General features: G+C 38.2%; 1 protein-coding gene across 2 annotated transcripts in view; it reads right to left on the bottom strand.

Annotated features, from left to right (window-relative positions):
- Nucleotides 1-913: 913 nt before the first annotated feature.
- The window catches only part of LOC127444554 (ubiquitin carboxyl-terminal hydrolase 34-like), a 75,212-nt gene continuing 63,475 nt past the window's right edge, over nucleotides 914-12,650 (bottom strand). For both annotated transcript variants that reach the window (XM_051703975.1, XM_051703974.1), the window contains exons 65-77: nucleotides 11,086-11,415; nucleotides 10,365-10,522; nucleotides 10,029-10,107; nucleotides 9,817-9,943; nucleotides 6,814-6,921; nucleotides 6,592-6,696; nucleotides 6,301-6,425; nucleotides 6,092-6,215; nucleotides 5,921-6,000; nucleotides 5,660-5,800; nucleotides 2,658-2,804; nucleotides 2,399-2,555; nucleotides 914-2,243 (exon numbers count right to left, since the gene is read on the bottom strand). In XM_051703975.1, coding sequence (XP_051559935.1) covers nucleotides 1,570-2,243; nucleotides 2,399-2,555; nucleotides 2,658-2,804; nucleotides 5,660-5,800; nucleotides 5,921-6,000; nucleotides 6,092-6,215; nucleotides 6,301-6,425; nucleotides 6,592-6,696; nucleotides 6,814-6,921; nucleotides 9,817-9,943; nucleotides 10,029-10,107; nucleotides 10,365-10,522; nucleotides 11,086-11,415 — 2,355 coding nt within the window. In that variant the 3' untranslated portion in view covers nucleotides 914-1,569. The remainder of the gene's footprint in view (nucleotides 2,244-2,398; nucleotides 2,556-2,657; nucleotides 2,805-5,659; nucleotides 5,801-5,920; nucleotides 6,001-6,091; nucleotides 6,216-6,300; nucleotides 6,426-6,591; nucleotides 6,697-6,813; nucleotides 6,922-9,816; nucleotides 9,944-10,028; nucleotides 10,108-10,364; nucleotides 10,523-11,085; nucleotides 11,416-12,650) is intronic.

The raw sequence follows: 12,650 nt of genomic DNA on the forward strand, positions 1-12,650 counted from the left end.
GCAAAAATCAGTTTTGACGGAATCCTCAGCCTACTAAATACCAAAATGTGCAACATTTCCAGTGTGACAAATAAACAATGATTTTTAACATCTCTTGAATTGTTATTTAATCGGACTGCCAAAAATAAACACCTTTTCAAACAAAATTTTATTAAAAATGTTAAATTACCATTTTTATTTTCACGATAACCAGATGGCAGTCTGAATTAATCGTGATCATGTAACAATGTAACTATTTTTTGAAACGTTTATTGCCGCATATACATTACTTTTTTGTTGTTGTGTGATTTCCTGGGGTATTTTCTGAATAGCATACTTCTCATTCCATTTCTGCAGTATGCAGCATGTTTAAATTTCTATTTAACTGAATAATCAAACTACTAAATGCCAAAATAGCAAAACTGGCATTATTTAGTAGTATAATAGTAGTCCAGTCTAATAGTAGCCAGTATACATTCTATACTACACAGTATGTAGTAAGCAGTACGCTAGTATTCCCAGGAGATTCACCCAAAACACAGACTCTCACACACACACAAAATCAAAACCAACACACCTGGTTTTTGACTCTGTTCATAATTAAATCATATTAAAATTTTATTAAGTTATATCCTATATTAAAATAAAATCAAAACAGAAAGACTGAGAAAAAAAATCAAATACAGAGAATGCAAGAATGACATCCAATAGATTATGGAATGTATTTCGGTAAATAAAATAGAGAGCTGTTCCAACAAATGTGCAATAATTCAGGCCACAAATGTTCTGAGCCTGAAAAAAAAGCACCGTTAAGTTTCTATATACACAATGTAGGTATATATACAGTAGATTTATATATACAGTATACTGTGCTTCAATGGTTATATACTGTATACATATATCTTACAGGAATATATATGTATATATATGTATATATATATATATATATATATATATATATATATATAACCATCTCATTTACAAAGCCAGGCAACAACTAGAAGATTCTTTACAGAATCAAGGTTCTTGTGGTTCGTTCTTCTTTTCAATGTACAAGTAAACATAGTTTTTCATATCCACCACAAAGAAACAAAAACACAGCAAGGCCATTTTCAGCCCCGCATCTTTAAGTACAAAACTGGCACAGGAGACAATCATAATAATAATAATAATAATACACGTGAATAAAAACGCAAATTAAACTTTGCACTGACGGGACTAAAACGTTGTAAACCTTTTCCCTGTTTCACTGCAGCCTCAAAAATCAAACCACTTCAAAAACAAATAAACCAAACAAAATTACGCTTTTTTAAAAAAAGAAATTGCCCTTTGCGAAAAATAGGTATCAGCTAATATTGGTTATTTTTCCTTTATTTTGAGATAATGTGTAATTGATTTCCCCGTCAACGGAAATGTCTGTTACCATGGTAACCACATGTATATCCAGAGTGCCACGGAAACGTGAAACAAATGATGCAAGCGTGTAAAGGGCAAAAAAACAAAAAAAAACAAAAGGACAAATCTGACTCAAAACTGAAATGTGTGGCGAACGGTAAAAGAATAAGAAAAAGGAGGGACACGACAGTAATGTCACAAAGGTGGCGGGCGTGACCCCCCTTTCCCGTTCGAAAGTTTGGCAACCACCGCGATCGTGGCCTCGACTGTGCAACAGAGTATTTCCAAAGCGTCCTGTTGTGGCCCTGCTGGATTTAAAACACCCTGTGAGAGGGCGTGGCCGTATGACTCCGCCTCCTGGAGTGAGCAACTCCGCCCCTCGGCTGCATCCGACAGACTGGAGAGAAGAAGCGTCGGGTCAGCAGAGGAAGTGGAGGGGACTTCCTCTCTTTCTGGCTCTACTTCCTGCTCTTGTGGTTCTTTACTTCCATCTTCCTCCTCCTCTCTTCCTGCTATCTGGGGTGGAGCTTCATCTGTCCGACTAAATGCTTCGTGAAGGGAAGATGATGATGATGATGAAGATGACGACGATGATGAAGCATCCATTTTCTTCTCCTCGAGTGATGCGCTGTCGGGAGTGGGTGGGTCATTCTCGGTTCCTGGGTCAATGAGGGAGGAGTCTCGGGTTTCAGTGTCTGAAGTGCTGGTTGGCGTTAACGCCTCGCCTGGCTCCGCCTTCTGCTCAGAGCAGGGAGCCAATGAGGAGGTAGAGGGTGGGCAAAAGGCGCTGCTGCTGCCCTCTGCTGGCCGATCTTCAGCACTGCTGCTCACTCGCCTGCGCTTCACTGGAGTTACACCCTCCTCTTCCACTGACAGTGACACAGAGAAATATTTTTAAAGCATTCTTAGATGTAAATTAATTCTTAGATGTTCATTCAATCAGATTATAGAGCCAGAACGATCTATTTTATAATACAGTGAGTTTAGCATTTACAAGTGTCTGTGATTGTGCATGTATTGATACCTTTGACCTTGCTTTCCTTGGCCTCCATCTCTAATGTGGTGCGATGCTGCAGGCACAGTTTGCATTTAGACAGCAGCTCCTGTAAAGCCGGGCCTAAAGCCGGGTCTAACTGCTGAGGAGCGTAAACCGACACTATCAGCACCAGCGCCTGCAGATCCTGTAAAACACCGAAAGAAGAGAGAGAAACAAAGAGTTAAAAAAAAAAAGAGTGATGGATAGCTGGAGTGTGGACATGATGTGAGGAGGTGGCTGTACGGACTGCGTTGAGGAGGCTGCTGGTCTTGCTGATCTCTGCTCTCTGATTGGTCAGTTCAGGCTGCAGACTGTGGTACTCGTTCAGTAGGTTGGTCACCAACACATTGATGAGATTCGAACAGCTCTGCCCTGATAACACTTGCACCGGCACCTAAACGCACGCACGCACACACACCAGTGTTTTTATGGTTAATGAAAGCTAAAACAAAAACTAAATGAACAAATTTCCTGAACTTAAAAATAAAAATGAAAAACTAAAAACAAACTGAAACAAAAAACCTAAATGTTAACATTTTAGTTAACTAAAATAAAAATGACCTAAAAAAAAGCATTTTTGCTAAATAAAAATTACAAATGAAAACTAAATGAAAACAATTTCGTTAACTGAAATAAAAATAAAAAATAAAATAGAGCTGCAAGCAGCGATGACGGGCCCAAGCACAACTGGTCCATTTCCACCTGGTGGCTTTTGGAAAACAATTCAAGTTGGACACATGCATTTGGCATATGACATTATTCAAAAAAATTTCGAAGCAATTTGGGTAAATATAAAAGGACTATTTTAAAGTCTGTTGTAAGAGCCACACTTCCTGCTGCCAGGTGGTGGCACTATGGCCGTGACCCAAAATAGTCAAATCCATGTGATTAGCCCCCAAGACTAAACATATATCTAAATTTTGATCTAAATCACACATTGCACACAGATGATACGAGACATTTCCTGTTTCCTATTTTTCGCCATTAATGCCTCGCCATGACAACACCGTTTGATATATCATAATCTGTTCACAATTTAGCATCTTCAATGTCTTGGCATAATGTTGTCTAAATGTGGTGACAGTCTCATGAATCACCTAGGAGTATTTTTTATTTTTATTTTTGGGGGGGGATTTTTCCCCTTTTTGTCCCATTTTGGAATGCCCAATTTCCAATGCGCTCTAAGTCCTCGTGGTCGCATAGTGATTCGCCTCAGTCCGGGTGGCGGAGGACGAATCCCAGTTGCCTCCGCGTCTGAGACAGTCAACCCGCGCATCTTATCACATGGCTTGTTGAGCGCGTTGCCACGGAGACATAGCGCGTGTGGAGGCTTCACGCCATCCACCGCGGCAACCAGGCACAATTCACCATGCGCAACAATTTCAATTTCAAATTCAACAAACCACATTATAGCGACCACGAGGAGGTTACCCCAAGTGACTCTACCCTCCCTAGCAACTGGGCCAATTTGGTTGCTTACGAGACCTGGCTGGAGTCACTCAGCACACCCTGGGATTCAAACTAGCGAACTCCAGGGGTGGTAGCCAGCGTATTTTACCACTGAGCTACCCAGGCCCCAATCACCTAGGAGTATTTAAATGTTCAGAGACTGCAATATTCAAAAAAATCTTCCTGTTGGGCAGACCTAATGACTATACTTATGAAAGCTGTCCGGCTTGAAGAGAACTATATATGTACCAAATTTGGTGACTGTGGGTGAAAATGGGGGTGCTACAGAGGCCGTCTTACACACCTATTTTAAAGGGGATGCTACAGAGCTCCCCCCTACACGCCCATGCGTGAACTTTTGGCCAGACCTAATGGCCAACGACTCTGACCTAACACTAACCCTAACCATGTGTGCAAAATTTCATGAAATTTTAAGCATGCCAAATGCCTCAAAAACATCCAATTATAGGAAGGAATAATAAAAATTAATGTGTTGCCATGGCAACAGTATTTAAAATATCAAATATCCCTTTACAAATTTACATCAGCAGTGTCTTGACATTATTCTAAAGAATTTTGAAGCAATTAATGTAAACATAAGAGGGCTATTTCAAAGTCTGTTAAAAGTGCCATACTTCCTACTGCCAGTTGGTGGCCACATCAATGTGATCAGACCCCATTACCAAACAAACAGCAGAATTTTCATCCAAATCATACAAAGCACACAGAAGATATAAGGAAGTTCCTTTTTCGACGTTACTTTATCACATCGCCATGGCAACACCGTTCGATATATCAAAATCCGTTCACAATATAGCATCGTCAATGTCTTGGCATGATGTCGCCCACATTTGGTACCTGTAACATGAAATCCCTAGGAGTATTTCAAATTCCAGAGCATGCATTTTTCAAACAAAATCCAAACAATCCAAAATGTTCAACTTCCTGTTTGGCGGAGCTTATGACTGTAAGTGCAAAATTTGTCCAGCTTGATGAGATCTATATATGTACAGGAGCCCCCTGAACATGTCCATCTTCTAGGTGGCACTACATATCCCCCCCATGCACCTTTGCCCAGCCCTAATGGCAGACGACTCTGATGTGAGTGCAAACTTTCAAGAGTTTAAGCATGTTAAGTACCCCAAAAGTACTGAAAACCTTGAAAAGAATAATAAGAATCTTTGGAAGAACAATAGGGCCTCTGTACTTTCAGTGCTTGGGCCCTAATAATCCTTAGAAGAACAGCAGAGCCTCTGTACTTTCAGTGCTTGGGCCCTAAATAAAAACTAAATGAAAACATTTGTTATCTAAAATAGAAATTAAAACAAAAAATGAAAACTTTAACATAAAAAATGCAAAAATAAAAAACTAAATGAAAACATTTTCATCATCAGTTAACTTTGTCAGCCATTAAATACTAAAACTAAAATACAAATGAACTATACTAAAACTAGAAAATGCTGCCAAAACTGAACCAAAAAAAAGTTTCACACAAAAAGGAAAATTCTGTCATCATTTTTTCCCACCCTCATGTTGTTCCAGAACCCCTACAGAGAGGTCAGACACTGTCAAGCTCCAAAAATAATAAAAAAGCACCATAAAATGAGTGCATACAATACATACTTTAAAGTCTATTAATGTAAAGTTTGCAGAGATTTGACAGCTTGAATTTGGGTCTGTTCCTCAAAGACATTTTATGACATAAGAATTCAGTGAATACAACATATGCACTACTTTTTTATGGTGCTTTTTGTCATTTCTGGAGCTCATCAACATCCATCTTGATTTCTGTGTATTCACCTTGTTTAAGAAGCAGGTGAGGAAAGAGTAGGCGATGTTGTTGTTGAGGAAAGTCCTCTCGTCCATCAGGATACACTTCATGTACTCTCCAAATGCCGGATCCTCACACAACAGCTTCACACACGACTGAGCCATCGCACACTTACACACAAGAGAGAGAAGCGAGACTATAAGATTTTGTGTATGTGTGTGTGTGTGTGTGGGTGTGAGAGAGAGAGACAGATAGAGTATTTACAGTATGTATATGACAAAATATCATACCTGAGATTGAGAAAGTTCTGTCCATAGTTTTGGAAAGAGAGCCAAGTGCAGAGGAAGTCCTTCATATGCAATCAACACACCTGTATACACATGAATAAAAAAACATCAGCACACACACTCAAACACACACACACACTCACACTCACACACACAGAGCGAATGGGCTCTTACTGAGTTTGACGAGAGTCTCTGTGAACTTCTCGCAGTTGATGGCGACTCGACAGAGCAGGTGAATGAACTGATGATATGACAGGAAGTAGTCCAACAGCATCCTGTCATAAACCTCATCTTTACCCTACAGGAAACGCAAAAGACACACATGAACTAAAGCCGACAGTGAAAAATTATTTTCCTTGAGCTGAATTCCCGGTCATACACACTTTGCTGGTCTCCACCATTGATGGCAGCAGGCACATGTTGAGTTCAGGCCTGGGTGGCCGAATATTGTTCTTTCCTCCCATCAGTTTAATGTTTTCTCTACAGGGCAGATACGGCCCAAATGACACTACAAACACACGGAAAACAAAAAGTGTCATGCAACAATGCTAAAAACATACATTAAAGTGATATTACAATGAGAAACAACATTTACCACTCTACTCTGCCCACCTAAACAGGCATGAAGTCATGATATTGATTATTATGGCTGTAAGTGTTATGGTTTGACTCACTTGGGATGTTGCTATGGTGATAGGTGCAGTGGTTGTGTTGCAGGAAGGGCACGAGTGTGTGCAAGAAGTCATGAGGACTCAACAGCACCAGCTCCTTCAGCACATCTGAGGACGAGAACAGACACACAGACATAGCTTTAAGATGCTGGTTTCCTTTAAACTATGTCATGGAGTGTACTGCAGTTTTTGTACTTTGAGTACTGCATTGTAAAGGCAACTCACCCAGACAGGCGTTCCTCAGCTCTGGTGGACTGTACGAGTTGAGGAGTGTTAGCAGCTTATGAGCAAAATCAATCCTTTCCTGCCACTGGATCAGAGCCTGCTTCACATCTACACAGAGAAATCATATTGGCAGCTATTGAAGGTTTTGGAGTCAGTGTAAAACAGTGTCCAAAGCAGGTATGAATCGATAAAATGATATGCAACAAATTTCTTGTACATTAAAGGAATGTTCCGGGTTCAACACAAGTTTAAGGGATAGTTCACCCAAAAACCAAAATTCTCTCATCATTTATTCACCCTCATGCCATCCCAGATGTGTTTAACTTTCTTTCTCCAGCAGAACAAAATGAAGATTTTTAGAAGAATATCTCAGCTCTGTAGGTCCATATGATGCAAATGAATGGTGACTAGAACTTTGAAGCTCCAAAAAGCACATAAAGGCAGCATAAAAGTAATCTGTAAGTAGGGTTGTCACGATTATGATATTTAGCTGAAGATTAATTGTCAAACCAATAATTGCGTTTATGATGATTGTCTGTTTTAGGGCTGTGACGATTAATTGTCTCGTTAAGGGCTTTCACGATTAATTGTCATATAAACGGTCATATTTTTTTAATGTGTGCTTTGTTTCTGCATGTGTGCTTCATACACCTTAAGAAGTCATTTTTACATATTTAACTTCAAATATATAAATCAAATAATAAAAGAGGGATAAACTATGATTTTCTTTTAAGGATTTAAAAACTTATGAATAACATGAAAATGTATGCTTTAAATATCAAAATATTTCTAAATACTTAAAAAAACAAAAAAAAACAAAACAAAAAAACAAAAAAAAAATATATATATAAAAATCTCTTATTGGTCAACTTTAGTTTTGGTCAATTTTACATTTACACTTGTTTTTTGAACTCATATTTTATAATTGTTTTAATAAAAAATAAAATATATTTTATATATATATATATATATATATATATATATATATATATATATATATATATTATATTTATATAACATTTTTATTACACTATGCAATAGTAAAATATTTATTTCCTTTTGCATGTTATTTTAATGCTCTGATTAAACCCACGAGCCCTTATTTTATCATGAAGCAAAACCTTTGAGATTTCGTTTTATCAGTTTATCACTCCACAGAAATAGAGTAAGTGTGCGTCTCCTCTGTCACTGCATATCATTAACACTGTGTGTATGAACCAGAACATATGCCATTACACGATCATTTAAAGTGAAACTGGAGTGCTCTGCGTTCACTATCAAGGTTTATACTTGTTCATTTATATTTACGCAGGAGTTTGGCATGAGCCTCTGCTGACAGCACACGCTCTTCTGGACAGAAGCCGGTTGACCGCCGCGATGCGTCTCAGAGATGCTCGGACTTGTAATTCTATTGAACTCCACGCACGTTCATGGCATATATACAGTATATTCGCTTAAAATTCACTTAATTGGGCATTAAAATGTGATTGGAATTTGAATGCCCAATAATTGCGGTTGTCTCAAATAACCACGGTTAGATGAAATAACCGCAATCAGACGGTTATTTAATAATCACGACAGGCCTGACTGTAAGGCTCCAGTCTTCTGAAGTGATCTAATCGGTTTTAGGTGACCAAAATATAACTTATTTTTCACTGTAAATAATGAAATCAGCAAATCAGACTCCTTGGCGATAATTATTTTAAGCTCAATTACACTTCCTATAGTGCCATCTAGCGCTCTGCGCATGTGTCAAGCACTAGGAAGTGTAATCGAGCTTGAAATCATAATCATGCCGAGAGACTGCAAAGGCAAGATGTTCAGTGAAAAAGGAGTTACAGTGCATTCAGAAAGTATTCAGACCCCTTTATTTTTTTCATGTTGCAGCCTTATGCTAAAATGCTTTAAATTTTTTTCACATCAATCTACACTCCATACCCCATAATGACAAAAAAAATAAAAATATAATGTAAGTATTCAGACCCTTTGCTATGACACTTGAAATTTAGTTCAGGTGCATCCCATTTCTCTGGATCATCTTTGAGATGTTTCTACACTTTGATTGGAGTCCACTTGTGGCAAATTCAATTGATTGGACATGATTTGGAAAAGCACACACCTGTCTATATAAGGTCTCACAGCTGAAAATTCATATCAGAGCAAAATCCAAGCCATGAGGTCAAAGGAACTGCCTGCAGAGCTCAGAGACAGGATTGTGTTGAGGCACAGATCTGGGGAAGGCTACAAAAATGTTTTGGCTGCATTGAAGTTTCCCAAGAGCACAGTGGCCTCCATAATTCTTAAATGGAAGAAGTTTGAAACAACCAGGACTCTTTCTAGAGCTGGCCGCCCGGCCAAACTGAGCAATCGGGGGAGAAGGGCCTTTGGTAAGAGAGGTGGCCAAGAACCTGATGGTCACTCTGGTTGAGCTCCAGAGATCATGTGTGGAGATGGGAGAAACTTGCAGAAGGACAACCATCACTGCAACACTCCACCAATCTGAGCTTTATGGCAGAGTGGCCAGACTGGAGTCATACACATCTGGGATGGCATGAAGGTGAGTAAATGATGAGAGAATTTAAATGTTTAGTTGAACTATTCTTTTAATCCACATAACTGTTAGATAAACATCAAATTTGATTGGATGGGAGTTTTTTCTCTCTCGCAGCATTGCTGCGTTCAGAAAAATGACTTGGTGCATGAATCTTGTTGCATCACCTGGTTAAGCATACATTTTACACAGTAAAGTCAAGAAATTAACATTTGTGTCATTTTGTCATAGATGCATTTGCAAAAGAAGATAGACAGTAATCTGATATTGTCATTAAGAGTTACTGTAGTTGTATGTTTTTAAGTAAATATGCTTCCTATATAAGGTAGCCCTAACCATTTCCACGTAACTGTAAAGTCAAGTGCAGTACCCTTATATAAGATGTTAGGGTGCATTACGGGTAATGAGGTAACTCTGTTTTGTGGTGTGGTGGATTGTGAAAAATGTAATACCTTTGCGCTGCATGTAGGGCCGTGTTGCCTTTAAAACTGACAGAAAGATGGAGAGCAGCTCCACTAGATCTCCTGTCACATGACACGCTGTGGCCTCATGGTACATCATGTGAAGGGTGTTGAATGACTGCAGACACAGACGTATTTAATCGTTCATTACATTCAAAGACAATAAATAGTTTAATCACAAGAGACTGAATGTGTATGAATACCTCAGTCATAAGGATGAGGCCTCTGTTAAACACCACCAGCAACCGATCTTCATCATTCTCCAGCAGTATCCGGAAGGCACTGACAGAGATTTAGTATGAAAGAACATTTTTTTTATTTTTTTTATTTTTTATTAAGTGAACATGAAATGACATTTGAGACCTATTTTACCTTTTAATGTGCCGTATTTCTGGGCTAAAATATTTAACGAGAAAAAAGTAGGGCGGGACGTGATTCTATTCATATCCATAAGGAATTTAATAGGATGTGAAACGTGGGTGCTCTCTACCGGAGTGGAGCCAGACCTAAATGTGAGGTGTGTATTTGTGTGTCTGTACCTGATGAGTGTGGTCCAACAGGAGCGTCCGTCCAGACAGCGCAGGTAACAGCTGATGGTGGTTTTCTTGAACTGTTTCACGTCCTCCAGTTCTTCCTCTCTCATATCAGGCCTCTGAGCCACAAACAACTGCATCAGGTTAAACAACTCCTCCACCGCCTACAGACACAAAGAGAGAGATAACATGTTGTGTTAATGGATTTTTCTAGCAATAAACATTAAATCTCCTATAGTTTAAGAATCTGCACCCTACTTTTGTCCTTCGGGTCATTTTGACCCATACTGAAAACCATTCAAAATGCATAAATTCTTGAATGCAAGAATCTAAGGCTTGTTAAATATTTTTTGGTCAAATTTAATTCATATATTTACAAAAAATTATTTCAAGCTGTAAAACATCCAGAAAGTCTGAAGGTGAAAGGTCAAAACTGGTTCTTCCAATATGGGTCAAAATTGACCCATTAAATTTATCAAATTAAAATTCTTATTTCACATAATTATATACAAAAATACATTTTCGTTTTTGTTTTATTTGTTGTGATGGTCTTGATCAAGTCACAACATTCTTTACCTGTTCCGAGTCAAAAATGACCCTAAGAAAATAGGAGGGTTAAATAGACATAAAAATTGTCTATGTGACAGGGATGTTCAACGGTAAAGGGATTCCAGACAAAAAACAAAAAAAGAACACTATAGTAACAGGGAGACATAGGAGTACCCACCCCTGGGTACTGGCTGGCATGGGGCGTGAGGTTTTTGAAGGCCCACTGGATGTTCTGGTGAGATGCCAGCTGCCGGGTGAAGGCAGGCGACTGCTCGCAGCACATGCGCAGTATTGCATAGTACGCCGGCAGCATCCCGCGGTTGAACAGCACCACCTCCTGATCGTCATGATCTGCCAGGATGTAGTTGAATGCGATGTTTTTAGTGACCACGGGGTTTTGAACAATGAGACGGACGTTCTCGTTGCAGTCCACACACACATTATACCAAAACGACAGAAGAGCCTGTTTGTTGTGATTCGTGGCAATCGCTGGCTCTGACAACTTGGGCTGAAAACACAGAGAGAGAGAATGGTTGACAGGTGATTAAATAAAACAGGATGTAATAGTTCGAATTTACGCTGAAATATACATCATAAAGGTGGACAAGAATATCACAGTTGGTCACATTAATTTGGTGTAAAATCAAGAGAGTAACTTTAGCAAAAATGGTGCTAAGAATTAGAAGTTCAATTAATTTCCATGAATCAGTTTAAACTGTCCATGCCAATGAATCGGTTCAAAACACAGATTTAAAGATTTGTTGGTATCTCAACTCAAAATGTTCATGGAAGTCTCTGTGTGACATTTTATATGCTTTAAAAAGTTCTAGTTAAAATTAGGGCTGTCAATTTAACGCATTAATTCAGTGCAATTCAGTATATAAAAAAATAATGCAATCAATCATGCCACCTTCATAATAAGGAATATTTCACCACTGGAGCAATTTAAGCTTGAAGTACCACCTGTTTTCAGCAGGGGGCAGTAAGCGAAACTCCAGCTGTAGAGAACAAACCACACTACACTCAGGTCGAATGCGTTCTTTCGTTCAAACGCAGCTGGACACGTCCGTCTGAAGTAGGTTTACATTGATGCATCCTTAGAAAGTCCTTATGATAAATCTATCTCAGACAGACTGACAATTCAGTTGCAAAATAGATTGCTGTGGACTGTAGGCCAATGATAGACTTATGTTCGATAATATGAAAATAAACAATATACTGCCTTCTAAAGCCACTTTCTGTCTTATCAATGCTTTACTTGTCTGCCACAATCATGTAATGCATTTTAGTAATTATATTATATTTGTTTTTACTATGTATTATATTTATAATTGTTTAAATATAATTAATCATTATATATATAGAATTATTGGTATTTGAGGGGCTCTCTCAGCAAATATTTATATATGCGATTCATTTGATTAATCAGCATATCATGTATTAAATTAAAAATTATCGATTGACAGCTCCAGTTAAAATACATGTAAATATTGCTGTTTATTACTAAGTACTGCTAAATTGGGGCATTTAAAAGAAAAGTACTTTATATCATTCTTCCTTTTGTTCATTAATTGAAAATTATACTGGAAATCATGCCTTACACAGATTTTTATATCAATATTTTACTTTTTGCATTGAAAATGTTAAATCTACTTGGTAACAATGGCTGTTTGTTCCACATGATGGTTCCTGGAAAAAATTGTAATCTCCTTTTTCAAATAATTTATTGGAAAAAAAAAAAAA

Source organism: Myxocyprinus asiaticus, chromosome 8 (assembly GCF_019703515.2).
Source record: "Myxocyprinus asiaticus isolate MX2 ecotype Aquarium Trade chromosome 8, UBuf_Myxa_2, whole genome shotgun sequence".
In the NCBI taxonomy this organism is placed as follows: Eukaryota; Metazoa; Chordata; class Actinopteri; order Cypriniformes; family Catostomidae; genus Myxocyprinus; species Myxocyprinus asiaticus.